The 19,465-nt window shown below is 36.3% G+C and overlaps 1 protein-coding gene across 2 annotated transcripts in view; it reads right to left on the bottom strand.

Annotated features, from left to right (window-relative positions):
• Positions 1-19,465, bottom strand: part of RICTOR (RPTOR independent companion of MTOR complex 2) — a 123,913-nt gene that overhangs the window by 62,205 nt on the left and 42,243 nt on the right. For both annotated transcript variants that reach the window (XM_004017029.5, XM_004017028.5), the window contains exons 4-5: positions 4,601-4,665; positions 3,717-3,848 (exon numbers count right to left, since the gene is read on the bottom strand). In XM_004017029.5, coding sequence (XP_004017078.1) covers positions 3,717-3,848; positions 4,601-4,665 — 197 coding nt within the window. The remainder of the gene's footprint in view (positions 1-3,716; positions 3,849-4,600; positions 4,666-19,465) is intronic.

Raw genomic sequence — 19,465 nt, 5'->3', positions numbered from 1 at the left:
ATATTGGAATGAGCAAATAACATAGGTAAATATCAAGAGTTCTAATTTAATACAATTAACAGGACTATCCTGTGGGTTTACAAATACATATAGAAATAAAAATGTAACATGACAAAAGACAAGAGGGGAGGTAATATGGTCAAACTGTAAGAGGTTCTGGCTGTAATTAAAGTGGTAAACCTTAATATACCAAGGATAAATGTAATCTCTAGGGTAACTGCTAAAGAAGAAAGGGCTTTAAAGCCAATACATTAATAGAAGAGGAAAAAAAAAAATCTTGATTTTTTTTTTCCCAAAGAAGCAAAAAAGGACAAATGCAAGACCAAAGAATAAATGTGACAAGCAGAATATGAATAGCAAGATAGCAAAGTCAAATATATGTGAAAAATAATAGCAAGATGACAAACTCATAAACATATGTATATATAATTACATTAGATAAAGCCCATAGAACCTGCATATAAAAACCACTAGACATAGTCTAAATACATCAATCAAAAGACAAAAATGGTCAAACTAGATTTTTTAAAAATATGCATAATGTTAACAGGAGAGAAACTTAAAATTTTTATGAAAAAGAAAAACAAAGTGAAAGGACAAAAAGGATATATTGTGCAAATCCTAAATAAAAGAAATAGAAAGTTAGTATAGCTAGCAGAGAAGGCAATGGCACCCCACTCCAGTACTCTTGCCTGGAAAATCCCATGGACAGAGGAGTCTGGTAGGCTGCAATCCATGAGGTCGCTAAGAGTCAGACTCAACTGAGCGACTTCACTTTCACTTTTCACTTTCATGCATTGGAGAAGAAAATGGCAACCCATTCCAGTGTTCTTGCCTGGAGAATCCAGGGACGGGGGAGCCTGGTGGGCTACCGTCTATGGGGTCACACAGAGTTGGACACGACTGAAGCGACTTAGCAATAGCAGCAACATAGCTATCTTAGTATCAGATAACAAGAACACTCATAAAAGAAGTATTACTAGAAGTAGATACATTTTTGTAAGTATAAAACTATTAGCCCAAAGAGAAGGTTTAACAATTCTAAATATGAATGCAATAACAAAACTTCAAAATATATAAAGAACTGAAAGAGGAAGTAGAAAATCTGAATAGTATTATGCCAATAAACAAACAAATAAAAAAAACTGACTTCATAATATAAAACTGCCTTAAAAAAAAAACCACAGGCCCAGACAGATCCACTGGTGAGTTCTACTGATCATGTATGGTAAAAAACAGTATATGAGTTTTTATAAAAATTCTTCCAGAGAATATAAAGAGAGAAATATTTCAAAAGTCATTTTATAAACATACTCTTGATACCAAGATCAAACAAGATTAGAAAAATGGAAAAAAATAGGCCAATACCTCTCATAACCATAATTGCAAACATTTTTCCACAAACAATTAGCAAATCAAATACAATTAAAAATAAAATAAAAAGACATAATGAGCAAATGGTGTTTACTTCAGGAATACAAACAAGGAATATAAAGAAATCCACTAAAAATCTACAAAAAGTATCATAAACAATGGTAAAAGCTGAACAATTTCAACTTGAGTTCAGGGGCAAAACAGTTATTCAATTACTATTTCTAGTCAGTGCAATATTCTAACCAGTGCAATAAAGAATTGGAAAGAAAGAAATAAAATGGTCATCAATTGCAACTAATACTAATGCACATAGAAACTCTAATAAAATAACCTTAAAAACAATTAGAATTTTAAAATGAATTTAGCAAAATCACTGAGATAAGAATATACAGAAACAAAGCCCTACAATTATTTTTTTATATGTTAGCAGAGAGAACTATGAAAAAAAATTTTAATTACATTAACACTATCATGTAATAAATGCCTTAGGATAAACCTAACAAATATGTGTAAGACCTCTGCTGCTGCTGATGCTAAGTCGCTTCAGTCGTGTCCAACTCTGTGCGACCATATAGACGGCAGCCCACCAGCCTCCCCCATCCCTGGGATTCTCCAGGCAAGAATACTGGAGTGAGTTGCCATTTCCTTCTCCAAGACCTCTGCTAGAAAACTACAAGTTGAGAGAATTTAAAGTTCCAAATAAATAAACAGTGAGAAGGTTTGATATTAAAATGTCAATTCACCCCAAATTAATCCAGAGCTTCAATGCAATTACTATTAATACCCAGGAAAGTTTGACGGAAATAGACAAGCTGATTCTAAAATTCATGTGGAAATACAGAACTCAAAATAACCCAGAAACTTCTTTCCTCAAGGAGGACTTACACTAACAGATAACTTACTGTCAAGCTACAGACACTTAAAACTGGGAGAAAACAGAGCTAGAAAAGACAAACAAGCCAAATAAAGAATATAGGGAAAGCAAAAATAGATCCATACTTATTAATGACTTACAACAAAAACGAAAGTAATTTAGAACACAAAAAGAAAATCTTTTCACTAAATGCCTCTAATATATATTGGATATTGATAAAAATGAATCGTGACCCGACAATTATTTCAACATATAAGAAATAAACCCTCCAGAAGAGATCAAAGAGATGTTTCTTCCAAAGAAGACCAAACTCATTAACCATAAAATAAAAGACTGCTATATTGGATTTTATTAAGAAGAGTAAGAAGACAAAGTAAACTGACTAGGAGAGGACATTCTCAATTAGTATACTTGAAAGGAATCATATCCAGAAGACATCAAGAACTCCTACACAAAAAGATAAGACAATCCAATTTACAAATGAGCAAAAAACAAATAGGATATACCAACAGTCAACAGGCAAATGAAAGGGAAATGGAAATTAAAGGCACAATAAAACTCACAATGAAAACCACCGCAAAAAAAAGGTATAATTAAAAACTGAAAATAGTAAATGCTGGTAAGAATATGGAGAGACTGGAACACGCAAGTATTTCTGATAGGAATGGAAATCAGTACAACCGCTTTGGAAAACTGCAAGGCAGTGAAAGTGAAGTCACTCAGTAATGTCCAACTCTTTGCGACCCCATGTACTGTAGCCTACCAGGCTCCTCCATCCATGGGATTTTCCAGGCAAGAGTACTGGAGTGGGTTGCCATTTCCTTCTCCAGAGGACCTTCCTGACCGAGGGAGTGAACCCAGGTTTCCCACTTTGTAGGCAGCTGCTTTACTGTCTGAGCTACCATGGAACTTATTACTAAAGTTAAATATACATAAAAATTTATCACCTAGCAATTCCACTCCTATATATGTACCTAAAAGAAATGAGTGCACAATATCCACCAACAACTTGTGCAACAAAGTTCAGGGCAACTTTATTCAAAATAGTCAAACACTGAAAACAACCAAGAAAAAAGAAATCAACAGAATAAATTATACTCTATTTATAACATGAAATACTACATGGAATTTTTTTTTTTTAATCAACATGGATAAATCTCACACATAACATCAAGGAAAGAAAAGAGTAACATATACTTCCAGTATATGATACTCAAAAGTAAGAAAATCTAGTCTAAAATGAGAACAGTCAAAGTAATGTTTACTACTGATTGGGGGACACAGGAGAACTTGATTGGGATACTGAAAATGTTCCATATATTATTTGGGATAATAGGGTACTTGGTTGTACTTACCTGTAAAAATTACAGGTTTTACGCTAAAAATCTCTACACTTTATGATAGGTATGCTAAAACTTAATATATGATTTTAAAAATATATAAAAACAGAGGGCTCTAAGAAAATTACCTAGCTATTAAATAGTCCACTTTCAATTTTAGCACCTTCTGCAGAATACTGGAGTCTTGGATGAGATACCGAAGAGCTCGAAGCCCTGCTGCCCGCACTTCTTTTGCTTCATTCAATAAAGCTAACCGCAAGCTGTATGAAAACAAAATGTCATGCTACATGAGTTTCAAATACACACAAAATTGAGGTATCAAATACTTCCTCAGCTGAAATAAGCAAAGCTACTCGTCGTGTCACATATATAAAAGTTATTCACTGTAAGCCATGCGCTTCACTCATGTTGTTTCTTAATCTATGCCTCTTTGGTACATTCCTTCGGGCTGTATCACATATGCCTCTACAATCTATCACTCTCCATTCACCCACCTGTTTCACTTCTTTCAAAGAATCACTGGTTTAAGCCAATAAATAAAAATGTTTTATAATGACAGTAGGAAGAGACTATTTACACCAATTTCAATTCCTAAGCATACCAAAAAGATTCATATGGCTATGAAACTGTAACACTGCCTTTCTTGGTAGGCTTGAGCAAATCAGGTTTGCCATAAGCACATGTTGTCTTCTGTGAGATGTAGAGATGACTATACAGGTTCTTCTTGCTCTTGGGAATAACATGAGAACTTTTACTCTGTGTTTAATTTAGAAGTTAAGACTGTAGAAGTCCAGGTACTTTTCAACATTAGTTTTGATTATATGTATTTGAAAATTACAATAGGATACCAATTGAAAATGTTAAAAATGTTGAAGATCCTAAATTTTTCTAACATTCACACAACTTAAAATCAATACAAGGTGTTACAGTAACCTATTTTTAGTTTAAAATTACTAAAACTGAAACTACTAAAATTCAGAAGATATGAAGAAGGGAACTAAACTATACTTACCAAATTATGATATCCTCATAGTTAAAACCCAATTTTTCTTCACTGTGGCCAATATCACAAAGCAGCTGTCAGAAAAACAAAATAAGTATACAAAAATGCATTATGTTTTTGCCTACTTACACACATTACTTTTTCAGACAGGAAAATAAGATCTTTGTCTTTAATAAAATTTTGAAAAATATATGATTTGACTGTCAAAATACGAATATTTATGTCTATCATTTAATTGTTTTTCTAACTTGTAGATTTCAAGGCTTTGTTTCAAAACTAAACAATTATTTTTTATTATTCTTTTCCCCCCTTCACTCTGTTTTAAAAACTATTCTTTCAGTGGTTACCACTGAGATTACAAAATGCGTTTTTTGAAATGACTACAGTCTAACAGAAATTACTAGTTTACCATGTCCTCAATAAAAAGACTCTTTAAACACTTCCTTTCCATTTATTCCTCTCACGTTTCCCTTTGTTTTTGTTTTTTCTACCCGTCTTTTAAGCCCTATAACGTTACTATTGTTTTTAGTTAGTTCAATTATCAATTTGTATTTACTCTCAAATTCACACCATTTCCATTATTCTTCACTCCAATGATACCTTTATGGGATATTCTCTCTTCTCCCTGAAGAACCCACAGTTCATTGTTGTTGATCTGTTTTACTGCTGTCTTTATTTGTTTTATAGTCAAGATTGCTGGTAATGAATTCAAAACAATTTTAAGACGACTTCCATTGTTTGTTGCAAAGTCTGATATCAGTCTTATTATTGGCTCCTAAGATGGTATTGCAGCCATAAAATTAAAAGGCGCTTATTCCTTGGAAGAAAAGTTATGACCAACCTAGACAACATATTCAAAAGCAGAGACATTACTTTGCCAACAAAGGTCCGTCTAGTCAAGGCTATGGTTTTTCCTGTGGTCATGTATGGAAGCGAGAGTTGGACTGTGAAGAAAGCTGAGTGCCGAAGAATTGATGCTTTTGAACTGTGGTGTTGGAGAAGACTCTTGAGAGTCCCTTGGACTGAAAGGAGATCCAACCAGTCCATTCTAAAGGAGATCGGCCCTGGGTGTTCTTTGGAAGGAATGATGCTAAAGCTGGAACTCCAATACTGTGGCCACCTCATGTGAAGAGCTGACTCACTGGAAAAGACTCTGATGCTGGGAGGGATTGGGGGCAGGAGGAGAAGGGGACGACCGAGGATGAGATGGCTGGATGGCACCACCGACTCGATGGACGTGAGCTTGAGTAAACTCCGGGAGATGGTGATGGAGAGGGAGGGCCTGGCGTGCTGTGATTCACGGGGTCGCAAAGAGTCGGACACGAATGAGCGACTGATCTGATCTGATCTGAAGAAGGTCATATTCTTTTTTTTCACACTCCATTCAAGATACTGTTCTCTATCTTTTGATTTTCTCATTCTAACTGATCAAGTGTGGTTTTATCTGTATCCCTGCTAAGGGAAAACATAAATTTCCAAATCTCTAGGTTGATATATTTTATCAATTTTAAAAAAACTCTGCATATCTTCAAAATTACTTTTGGCCAATTTTCTCTCCCCTTTTTTTGATAATTAAAATGTTTGATCTTTTTGGTATAGCACAAATCTCTAAGCCCTCTTTTTTGGTTTTCTATTTATCTTTTATTTCTGTCCGTTCAGTTCAGTCACTCAGTCCTGTCTGACTCTTTGCATGAATCGCAGCACGCCAGGCCTCCCTGTCCATCACCAACTCCCGGACCTTTGTTGGAAAAGTCATGTCTCTACTTTTGAATATGCTATCTAGGTTGGTTATAACTTTCCTTCCAAGGAGTAAGCATCTCTTAATTTCATGGCTGCAGTCACCATCTGCAGTGATTTTGGAGCCAAAAAAATAAAATCTGACACTGTTTCCACTGTTTCCCCATTTATTTCCCATGAAGTGATGGGACCAGATGCCATTATCTTAGTTTTCGGAATGTTGAGCTTTAAGCCAACTTTTTCACTCTCCTCTTTCACTTTCATCAAGAGGTTTTTTAGTTCCCCTTTATACTTTCTGCCATTAAGAGTGGTGTCGTCTGCATATCTGAGGTTATTGATATTTCTCCCAGCAATCTTGATTCCAGCTTGTGCTTCTTCCGGCCCAGCATTTCTCATGATATACTCTGCATGTAAGTGAAATAAGCAGGGTGACAATATACAGCCTTGACATACTCCTTTTCCTATTTGGAACAAGTCTGTTGTTCCATGTCCAGTTCTAACTGTTGCTTCCTGACCTGCATACAGGTTTCTCAAGAGGCAGATCAGGTGCTCTGGTATTATCATCTCTTTCAGAATTTTCCACAGTCTATTGTGATCCACACAGTCAAAGGCTTTGGCATAGTCAATAAAGCAGAAATAGATGTTTTTCTGGAACTCTCTTGCTCTTTCCATGATCCAGAGGATGTTGGCAATTTGATCTCTGGTTCCTCTGCCTTTTCTAAAACCAGCTTGAACATAAGGAAGTTCATGGTTCACGTATTGCTGAAGCCTGGCTTGGAGAATTTTGAGCATTACTTTACTAGCGTGTGAGATGAGTGCAATGGTGGGATAGTTTGAGCATTCTTTGGCACTGCCTTTCTTTGGGATTGGAATGAAAACTGACCTTTTCCAGTCCTGTGGCCACTGCTGAGTTTTCCAAATTTGCTGGCATAGTGAGTGCAGCACTTTCACAGCATCATCTGTCAGGATTTGAAATAGCTCAACTGGAATTCCATCACCTCCACTAGCTTTGTTCATAGTGATGCTTTCAAAGGCCCACTTGACTTCACATTCCAGGATGTCTGGCTCTAGGTGAGTGATCACACCATTGTGATTAACTGGGTCATGAAGATCTTTTTTGTACAGTTCTTCTGTGTATTCTTGCTACCTCCTCCTAATATCTTCTGCTTCTGTTAGGTCCATACTATTTCTGTCCTTTATTGAGCCCATCACTGCATGAAATGTTCCCTTGGTATCTCTAATTTTCTTGAAGAGATCTCTAGTCTTTCCTATTCTGTTGTTTCCTGTTTCTTTGCATTGATCGCTAAGGAAGGCTTTCTTGTCTCTCTTTGCTATTCTTTTGAACTCTGCATTCAGATGCTTATATCTTTGCTTTTCTCCTTTGCTTTTCTCTTCTTTTCACAGCTATTTGTAAGGCCTCCCCAGACAGCCATTTTGCTTGTTTGCATTTCTTTTCCATGGGGATGGTCTTGATCCCTTTCTCCTGTATAATGTCACGAACCTCATTCCATAGTTCATCAGGTACTCTGTCCATCAGATCTAGTCCCTTAAATCTATTTCTCAATTCCACTGTATAATCATAAGGGATTTGATTTAGGACATACCTGAATGGTCTAGTGGTTTTCCCTACTTTCTTCAATTTAAGTCTGAATTTGGTAATAAGGAGCTCATGATCTGAGCCACAGTCAGCTCCCGGTCTTGTTTTTGTTGACTATATATAGCTTCTCCATTTTTGGCTGCAAAGAATATAATCAATCTGATTTCGGTGTTGACCATCTGGTGATGTCCATGTGTAGAATCTTCTCTTGTGTTGTTGGAAGAGGGTGTTTGCTATGACCAGTGCATTTTCTTGGCACAACTCTATTAGTCTTTGCCCTGCTTCATTCCGCATTCCAAGGCCAAATTTGCCTGTTACTCTAAGTGTTTCTTGACTTCCTACTTTTGCATTCCAGTCCCCTATAATGAAAAGGACATCTTTTTTGGGTGTTAGTTCTAAAAGGTCTTTTAGGTCTTCATAGAACTGTTCAACTTCAGCTTCTTCACCGTTACTGGTTGGGGCATAGGCTTGGATTACTGTGATATTGAATGGTTTGCCTTGGAAACAAAAAGAGATCATTCTGTCATTTTGGAGATTGCATCCAAGTACTGCATTTCAGACTCTTTTGTTGAGATGGCTACTCCATTTCTTCTAAGGGATCCCTGCCCACAGTAGTAGTGGTCATCTGTGTTAAACTCACCCTTTCCAGTCCATTTTAGTTTGCTGATTCCTAGAATGTCGATGTTCACTCTTGCCATCTCCTGTTTGACCACTTCCAATTTGCCTTGATTCATGGCCCCAACATTCCAAGTTCCTATGCAATATTGCTCTTTATAGCACCAGACCTTGCTTCTATCACCAGTCACACCCACAACTGGGTATTGTTTTTGCTTTGGCTCCATCCCTTCATTCTTTCTGGAGTTATTTCTCCACTGATCGCCAGTAGCATACTGGGCACCTACCGACCTAGAGAGTTCCTCTTTCAGTATCCTATCATTTTGCCTTTTCATACTGTTCATGGGGTTCTGTCCTTTAGCTGGGTATTTTCTATTATCTTGTCTTCTGATATGTCTAATCTTCTATTATACCTATCCAGTGAGTTTTTAACTTGACATAATGTGTTTCCATTTACTTTGTATACATCCAATGTCATAATAAAAAATCACTTTTCACCTATTTTCTCGTTTCCTCTATGTTCTTGATATATTAACTACATTTTAAATATTTAAAGCATTTATCATCTAAATGGATATGAATGATATAGATAATCTCTGAGCCTATTTTCATTATTTGTTTTTCCTTTTGTTCTGGTTATACAGTCCTATCTTGGTGGATTCTATAATCTTTGTACATAAAAACTTAGCAGAGATTCCTGATGACATTTTTCTCCACAAGGGGTTCACCCTTCTCTCTCTTGATGAGGCCAATGGACAACGGCGAGTCCTGATTAGGCTGCTGCCCTGGTAAGACTGAGTCAACCTCTGGTTTTTCCTCTCGTCCTCTCCTTCCCCCAGGTTTCAACTGAAAGCTTGTTGTTCATGAGACCAATCTCAAGAGAATAACACATCTCATTTTCACTTTACAAAAACATTAGGAGCTCCACCTTGATTTTCAAACGTTTTCTACTTAGGATTTTAAGTTTCCCATCCCAGGATTCAACATATGTACTGAGGAAAGAATTTCCTTTACTTGATTTCTACAGGTCTCCATCAAAAGCTCTGTGCTGTTTTCTCCATCTTTCAGCAATAGTACTCCTGGGACTAAAGTATGAATTTTTAGCTTCCTGTCCACATTCCACATTAGTGAGTACTTCCCAGGTAAATATTGTTGCAGAAGTTAGCTCATTTCCACAAGATTCTTCTCTGAAGTCTTGGTTCCTATACCACTTACAGTCTGAGTAACTGCCTGATGCCTTCACACAGGCTCTCCTTATTTTTCACCCAGTCTGTTTTGAAAATTTATCTAAAAGCTATATGCATGCATGCTAAGTCACTTCAATCATGTCCAACTCTTTGCAACGCTATGGACTGTAGGCTGCCAGGCTCCCGTCCATGGGATTTTCCAGGCAAGAACACTGGAGTAGATTGCCATTTTCTTCTCCTGGGGATCTTCCCTAGCCAGGGATGGAACCCATATCTCTTACGTCTCCTGCATTGGCAAGCAGATTCTTTACCATTAGCGCCACCATTGTAGGAGGCGCTTTACCATTAGCGCCTCCTACAATTTCTCAGGAGGCAGGTAATGCGGTCTGGTATTCCCATCTCTTTCAGAATTTTCCACAGTTTATTTTGATCCACACAGTCAAAGGCTTTGGCATAGTCAATAAAGCAGAAATAGATGTTTTTCTGGAAGTCAATATTACTAGCAAATAATATATTAGTCAAAAATATTTATAAAAAGATGACAGGCAAAAAGGTTTAGGCCCTGTATTAGTTTGCGAGGGCTGCTGTAACAAATAAGCAAATTGGATGGTTTATACAAATAAAATTTACTTTCTCATGATTCTGGAGGCTAAAAGTTCAATATCAAAGTGTCTTGACAGAGTCTTTTGTTCTTAGGGCCTCACTCCTTGGCTGGTAGATGGCTATCATCTCTCTGTGTCGGCACATGATCTTTCCTCTATGTATGCTGTGTCTTTATCTTATCCGCTCACCAATCACACTGGATTAGGGACCACTCATAGGATTTCATTTCACTTTAATTACCTCTTTAATGGGCCAAGCTCCAAATAGAGACACATTCTGAGGTACTAGGAGTTAGAACTTCAACAAAGAAATTGGTGGGGGGATTGGCGGGGGGACGTGCAGCACAATTCAGCTCATAACACCCCACCCTCGCAGTAAAGTAATATAGGCAGGTGCTTACCATGTGAAAGTCTAGACAAATTGCAAAAAGATTAGTAAGAGGTAAAAAAATGCACAAAATAATTTACTGAAGATAAATAACATATATCCTGTTTCCTAAAATCTGAATCAAATACACTGGAAAATGCCATTTAAATAGAGTTTAACAAACTGGCAAGAAACTGTTTTTCAACATGAATATACTAAATAAAAAAACACACTGTGGATGGAATTATAAACTAAACACATATGGAAAACTAAGTTGGAAAAATGCAACAAAATCAAGACTTTCTTTTGATGATTTCTACTAATAAAATAATTTAAAAAGTAGGTTCTTCCAGATGTTTAAGATGGATTTAGAAAAGGCAGAGAAACCAGTGATCAAACTGCCAACATCTGTTGGATCACAGAAAAAGCAAGACAGTTTCAGAAAAACATTTATTTCTGCTTTACTGACAACACCAAAGCCTTTGACTTTCCAACAAACTGTGGAAAACTCTCCAAGAGATGAGAATACCAGACCCCCTACCTGCCTTCTGAGAAATCTGTATGCAGGTCAAGAAGCATCAGTTAGAACTGGACAAGGAACAATGAACTGGTTCCAAATTGGGAAAGGAGTATGTCAAGGCTGTATATTATCACCCTGCTTATTTAACTTATATGCAGAGAACATCATGCGAAATGCCAGGCTGGATGAAGCACAAGCTGGAATCAAGACTGCCGGGAGAAATATCAATAACCTCAGATATGCAGATGACATCCTTATGGCAGAAAGCAAAGAGGAACTAAAGAGCCTCTTGATGAAAGTGAAAGAGGAGAGGGAAGGAGCTGGCTTAAAACTCAACGTTCAACATTCAAAAAACGTTGAGACAAGATGATGGCATCCAGTCCCATCACTTCACGGCAAAAAGACACAGATACAATGGAAACAGTGACAGACTTTATTTACTTGGGCTCCAAAATCACTGCAGATGGTGACTGCAGCCATGAAATTAAAAGACCCTTGCTCCTGGGAAGAAAAGCTATGACAAATCTTGACAGCATATTAAAAAGCAGAGACATCATTTTGCCAACAAGGCTCGGTCTCGTCAAAGCTATGGTTTTTCCAGTAGTCATGTATGGATGTTAGAGTTGGACCATAAAGAAAGCTGAGCGCCAAAGAATTGATGCTTTTGAACTATGGTGTTGAAGAAGACTCTTCAGAGTCCCCTGGACTGCAAGGAGATAAACCAGTCAATCCTAAAGGAAATCAGTCCTGAATATTCTTTGGAAGGACTGATGCTGAAGCTGAAACTCCAACATTTTGGCCACCTGATGCAAAGAACTGAGTCACTGGAAAAGACCATGATGCTAGGAAAGACTGAAGGCAGGAGGAACAGGGTATGATAGAGGATGAGAATGTTGCATCACCAACTGGATGGACATGAGTTTGAGCAAGGTCCGGGAGATGGTGATGAACAGGGATGCTTGGTGTGCTGCAGTCCACGGGTTCTCAGAGTCCAATGCAACTGAACTGACTGAACTGAAAGCAGGTTCAAGCACAAGATCCTCATGACATGATTTACAACAATAAGGAACTAGAAACAAATGTTCTTAAAGGAGAAACTTATGTAGCAGTATTAGTATTACATAATACTGAAACACAAAACATGCTGGGTCCCTTCAGTCGTGTCCAACTCTTCACGACCCTGTAGACTGCATCCCACCAGCTCCTCTGTCCGTGGGATTTTCCAAGCAAGAATACTGGAGTGGGCTGCCATGCCCTCCTCCAAGGGATTTTCCCAACCCACGGATCGAACCCACATCTCTTATGTCTCCTGCATTAACAGGTGCATTCTTTACCACTAGGACCATCTGGGAAGACTGGAAGCACAAAGAACAACCTGCATAATGTATCAATGACTAAGGGAAAATATTCTTAAAAATATACATTTCTTAAAAAAAAGTATAAGATATTCACACATCACCATTTTATTACCAAAAAAGAAAGTACAATCACAGGGGATTTATTTTTCTTTCTGTGCTTTTCTGCATTTTATAAATATTTACAATGATTATCTATTACTTATATAATCTAAGAAGGATTATATATACAGTATAGTATTCATAAATAGTAAACAGAAGTAGCATTTATTGACTATTAATCATGTCAATCCTAGAAAAGAAGTAATATTTTGGTAATAACGACAACTGAGAGTGGAGATGGTAATAAGACCTCCAAACATCACAAAGCTATTATTAAATGGTAAAGCCAGAAATGAAACCAAACCAGTTTAAGTCCAGAGCCCAGTGAAATATGACCCTACTTTTGTATTAAAATTATTTACATATGCAAAGCAAAAACAAACACACACAAAAACAAACAAACAAACAAAAATTTACATGGGGGAGGTGGTGGATTTAAAAACAGAATAACTGAACATTATCATTTCCCCAGCCGCAAAAATGGTATGACTCAAGAATCTGGAGAACCATAATCTTGGCTATAAACACACAAAATGAATAAGTGGATTTATTATATTTTTCTAAAACAGCTAGCAAAAAACACACATACAAATACTGCCCATTTCAAAGGATTAACAAACACACAAAAAGACTGTATTACTTAAAGACTTAAAGATAAAAAGACTCAAAACTGCATTACTAGAAATACAGAGTATTCGAGATTTCACAAATATTTTAGATTACTATCATTGTCACTGTATGGTACCATATATTAATAAAAAAGAAAATTAAATGTACATCTTATCGTGGTATTATCACTTAGATTTTGGATATGTTCTAATTTATAAACTTAATAGAAAAATTAAACTCAGAATCTGTTATTAAAACATAAAATATTGTGCTTCTTAGGGAAAAATGTTAGTTTCTTAAACTAACTCCATTTCTAAAAAGGCAGTGTTTCCATTCTTCTTTGAAACTCAAAAATAAAGTATAAAAAATCTTACCTGGTCAAGACTTAGTTTCCCACCTAAGTATGTACTTGGTTCTCCTTTCCTGCTTTTCTTTTTCACACTCACTAGACATCCTTGCAGAAAACTATAGACTCAGTGAAACATAATTTCAAAATTATCTCCCTTCTCAAACCACAAAATATATGACCATTCACCATTTATCATTTGCTAGAATTAGCAGTTTTGAAAGGTGAAAAAAAAATTTCTAAGTTATTATTATGATTTCCTAAAAGCACACAAAATTTGGAAATTATTTAGAAAGGAGTTTCATTTTCTGGTACCTAATATAAATGTATTTATAGTGAAAGAAATGTTTCTGAGAAAAATGTCCACTTAGCTGGAAAATGGGAAATCACAAGTAACTAAAAACAGTTTACAGTGAAACACATTTGTCATAATTATCTGCCTATTCTCCAGGGATAGTAACAGATATTAAGGCTATCCTTTCAACAGTGGCTAAATTGTGCTTTCAAATTGTTTGAAGAGGAACTAAAGAGACTTGATGAGGGTAAAAGAGGAGAATGGAAAAGCTGGCTTGAAACTCAACGTTCAAAAAAATAGTATCATGGCATCCAGTCCTATCACTTCATAGCAAACAGAAGGGGGAAAAGTGGAAACAGTGACAGATTTTATTTTCTTGGGCTCCAAAACCACCGTGGAAGGTGACTGCAGCCATGAAATTAAAAGACGCTTGCTCCTTGGAAGGAAAGCTATGACAAAACTAAACAGCACATTAAAAAGTACAGATATCACCTGGCTGCCAAAGGTCCGTATAGTCAAAATTATGTTTTTTCCAGTAGTCATGTACACAGACATGAGAGCTGGACCATAAAGAAGCTTAAGCATCGAAGAATTGATGCTTTGGAATTGTGGTGCTGGAGAAGACTCCAGAGTCCCCTGGACAGCAAGGAGATCAAACCAGTCAACCCTAAAGGAAATCAACCCTGAATATTCATTGGAAGGACTGATGCTAAAGCTGAAGCTCCAATACTTTAGCCACCTGATGTGAAGAGCTGACTCAACAGAAAAGACCCTGAGGCTTGAAAAGACTGAAAGCAAAAGGAAAAGGGGGAAGAAGGTGATGAGATGGTTAGACATCATCAACCACTCAATGGTCATGAATTTGAGCAAACTCCAAGAGACAGTGGAGGACAGAGGAGCCTGGGCTACACTGTCCATGGGGACACAGAGAGTTTGACACAACTTAGCAACTGAACAATTGTTTCCAGATATATAGAAGAGGTCTTAGTAATCAGTCTTAATGAAAATATCCCTTTTGAATTAGAATTATCCCAAGTAGAGACTAAACTTTCTATATGTAAATAATGCACATATATCAGGAGTAAGAAATTAGAGAAGACACTGATAAGATTCTAAATTTTCCACTATCAAAGAAACACTACACTTTTACTTTTAATCACCAGGAGTTCATCTATTGTTAAGTTTCAAAATATTAGGGATAACTTATTGTAATAAAAAAATTTTATAGTGATTTACTCTCTTACCAATCACCTCCCAATTTAAACAAAAAATCTTACAAATCAAACCCTTTTAACTCTAGCAAAGAGGTGGGCAGAAATTGCAAGAACACTGAATTGGTAAATTTAAATAACAGGAATCTCATCCTGCCTCAACTACTGACTGAATTACTAATAAACCATCAATCATTAAGTAACAAATTTTTTCAATTCTATCTTAGCTATTATTGGTAACTTTCCTTCTCCTGTGTAAAATATTAAAATGTAACAATGCCTGCCCTATTACACAGGTTTGTTAATAGTAAGAATAAATTACTGTTTAGTAATCATTGAGAAATCTTTCAAAATATAAGAATCAGGAACTTAATAGTCACTTAAAATGCTAAATTATTAGACATCACACATTTCATTGGCGTTCTGTTGCTTCCCACCCCATCTGTTTTTATGACTATCAGTCACAGAATACCTAGTTTAATATCACTAAATAGGATCAGAGTTCAGGCAGAAGTTGTAAGAGAAGGCTAAGCTCTTATTATTACAAGCTGTAAAGATGATGTATCTTAGTCATATGGAAAGTGTTTGAGAATGAAACTAACCTAAAAGAAAAGAGTTGAGAAATGGAGAGAGAGAATAACATTTTTTCAACCCCTAAGTCATTCCACCTGAAATTAAGATTTTACTTTTGGTCTTGCTCGTCATGAAAACAAATAACTTCTTTTTACTTTAGCTCAGCTGAACTAAGTTTGTTAAATTTGTAACTTATACATCAACTTAAGCACTCAATACCATCCGAAATTCACAACTATTTCATGAATATAACTATTAAATTTTTTAATATAAACAAAAAAATTGCTACATGATATATCTAAATGGGGTATGGGATTTCCCTGGTCCAGTAGTTAAGACTCCAAGCATTCACTGCAAGGGGCAGTGGTTCAATCCCTGGTCAGGGAACTAAGATTCCATATGCCAAATAGCACAGACAAAAAATAATGAATGAATGAGGTAAAGGTTTCGATAACATGTCACTGGTATAGTGAAGGACAGGGGAGCCTGTCGTGCTGTAACCCATGGGGTCTCAAAAGAACTAGACATGACTTAGCGAATGAACACCACCACCACCACCACTGGTATATTCTGCCCAGTGAAATCCATGTGCAACATCAGTCAATCTATTTGTTATCCTTAACTCACAGAACTTCCTTACAAATTAAGTATTTCTGACAAATATAAAATAGTCAAGGTGGCTATCAACAATATTATATTTTGACAAGTTAGAAGCCTTAACCATCTCTAGGTAATAAAAATGCCCGAGATGCTTATTAAAATTATTAACTTTAAAAAACATAATGATCAGCTAAAACTGGACAGTTAAATGCTATGGCCATTTTACTTATAGGGCTTTGAGGGTTAACTGAACAGTTCCCCTAAAGAAACAAAGAGAGAGTAACCCAAACTTTAAAAAATCTTGCCACAAATTAGAATTCCACAGCATAGTCTTTAGAGGGTAATTTATAAGTAGGTTTTAAAATAAAAAGTAGAAATGTTCTTGGCTAAATAATCACACTTTTAAAATTCTATTCTGTATAAAACAGTACATAAGACTGTTACTAATGCATTATTTAAAACGCAAAAAGAAGTAGGGAATACTTGCATTTTCTAATGATGGAATGATTAAATAAATTACCGTATATGTATTATGCATGTGTATGTATATTTGGATGCATATACATATATATGGATGGATAGATATGCAAATCTATCAACACACATATGCAGCTTCAAAAAAATAGTGGATGTACATTTATAGAAAAAGAAAGGGCTCATGATATCCTGGGAAGTGGATAAAATACAAACCACAAATCTCAAGATCTCACTAAAAAAACCCCTTATGTATACATATAATAAATGCTAAATACACTGAACATTATATCAGACATTTCTAGTTTAGCTTAATTCTTACAACATGGTAAAATATACACACATACACATTTTATAATTATACCAAAGAAGAATAAGAATAAATACCTTCTAGTGGTAACTTCTGAGAAATGGTCCTTTTGTCGGAGTGAGGAGGTGGATGGGAAAGAGATATGAGACAGGACTTTCACTTTTTACTGTATATTGTTTAATACCACTATTATTTTTATATTTAATTTATATAACTTTGAAGCTTTTTAAAACAGAACAAGATTCCTCTGGAGCTTTTCATATATGAGATTAAATATAGGGAAAGAGTTAAAATGTAAAAGAGCTAAAATATTTTCACCTTTAAAAAAAGGTCTTTAGATTACCAGCATGTTGTCAGTCTTAAAAATAGAATGCTAAGATTATTTTCATCAGCAGCCTGTCATACACAATACTTTAGTGAAATGATGTCAGAAGGCAAGCATGGGTGTGTGACATTCACGTGGTCCTAGGATCACATCACTGGCACCCTCTCTTCATACCTTAAAAGGAGGTTTAATTCTAGAGATAAAGCCCACCCTATACAACATTTCAGCCCCAATGATCTACTAAATTAACTTAATCCTAACAGGCATGCTATACTTAATAACAAAACAAATGCTTATACAACAGAAAACTCTTATTCAAACTACAAAATCATTCCAATGTAATACCTTTAGTTAAACACTTGCAAGGTGCCAAGATTTGGAGAAGAGAGGAATATAAGAGTAAAAAAATAAATACTACATATTTCTTGTGCTTAATAATCTCAGTTTATTAAGAGAGCAACACAATAAATAGTAATGATAACAAAAAAACATAAAATTTAGTAGACACGTATAACCTATTATGAGAACACAATGAAGGGTGACCAACTAATTCCTGTATAACTAGTCTCTTGAAATCATAACCCTTTTTCTTATTTTCTTATTCTGCAGAGCTATTCTTGGAGACGTCTAAGAATTTCTAAATATTACACTGTTTAAGTTAATGAACTTACAGACTGTACCAAAAAAACACCACATCTGTAAATATTTTTTAACCTAGCTTGAACAAAATGGAATTCAAAGACACATTTTATTATGATTTAAATTCAATAAGCATTTATTTTGTGCTCGGTATTTAGAGAAATTTTATAATAAAACCTACAGACATTTATTTACAGCACTGGCTCTTAACTGAGATGATTCTGTCCCCTAGGAAACATTCAGCAATGCTTGGAGGCATTTTCGCTTGTGACCAGTAGAGGTGTGCTACAAGCATCTAATGGGTAGAGGCCAGGGGTGCTGCTAACACTACAATGAACAAGACAGCTTTCCCAAACAAATAATTATCTGGCCCAATAAGTCAACTTGCTCAAGCTGAAAAACTGTTACAGTAACAGCTTACCTATCTTCACTCAAGCTATTAAACAGACTCACCTTTTTACAGTCAACAATAATTCCTCAAAAGTAGCAAAAAGAAAAAAAAAAAAAAAGAAAACGAAAACAAAAACAAAAAATAAACCCTAGGTTGTAAAGCATTATCTGGTATGGAGTACATATTATGTGCCAAGCACTATACTGGGACCTTGCCTCTGACTGCAGCAAAACTATCTCTGAGTAAAGAAATCTGTCCAACACTGCCTTGCTTAGTTAGGGTCAGTTCAGTTCAGTCGCTCAGTCATGTCAGACTCCTTGTGACCCCATGAATCCCAGCACGCCAGGCCTCCCTACCCATCACCATCTCCCAGAGTTCACTCAAACTCACGTCCATCGAGTCAGTGATGCCATCCAGCCATCTCATCCTCTGTCGTCCCCTGCTCCTCCTGCCCCCAATCCCTCTCAGCATCAGAGTCTTTTTCAATCAGTCAACTCTTCGCATGAGGTGGCCAAAGTACTGGAGTTTCAGCTTTAGCATCATTCCTTCCAAAGAACACCCAGGGCTGATCTCCTTTAGAATGGACTGGTTGGATCTCCTTGCAGTCCAAGGACTCTCAAGAGTCTTCTCCAACACCACAGTTCAAAAGCATCAATTCTTCAGTGCTCAGCTTTCTTCACAGTCCAACTCTCACATCTATACATGACTACTGGAAAAACCATAGCCTTGACTAGACGGACCTTTGTTGGCAAAGTAATGTCTCTGCTTTTCAATGTGCTATCTAGGTTGGTCATTACTTTTCTTTCAAGGAATAAGCGTCTTTTAATTTCATGGCTGCAATCACCATAGGGTCAGAGATGGGCTACTAAGATCTCACTCACTTGATCTGAAGCTCACACTTTTCTCACTGTTATCACCAGGCAGCCAAAGCAGATTTTACCAAGTCTCATGTTTACGGACTTTACCAATGGAACCGCCTCTCACACCCTGACCCAATGGTTAGGCTCTCATATTCCAGA

Source organism: Ovis aries, chromosome 16 (assembly GCF_016772045.2).
Source record: "Ovis aries strain OAR_USU_Benz2616 breed Rambouillet chromosome 16, ARS-UI_Ramb_v3.0, whole genome shotgun sequence".
In the NCBI taxonomy this organism is placed as follows: domain Eukaryota; kingdom Metazoa; phylum Chordata; class Mammalia; order Artiodactyla; family Bovidae; genus Ovis; species Ovis aries.
Note: the sequence above shows the minus strand (reverse complement) of the source record. Positions and strands in the feature narration are given on the sequence as shown.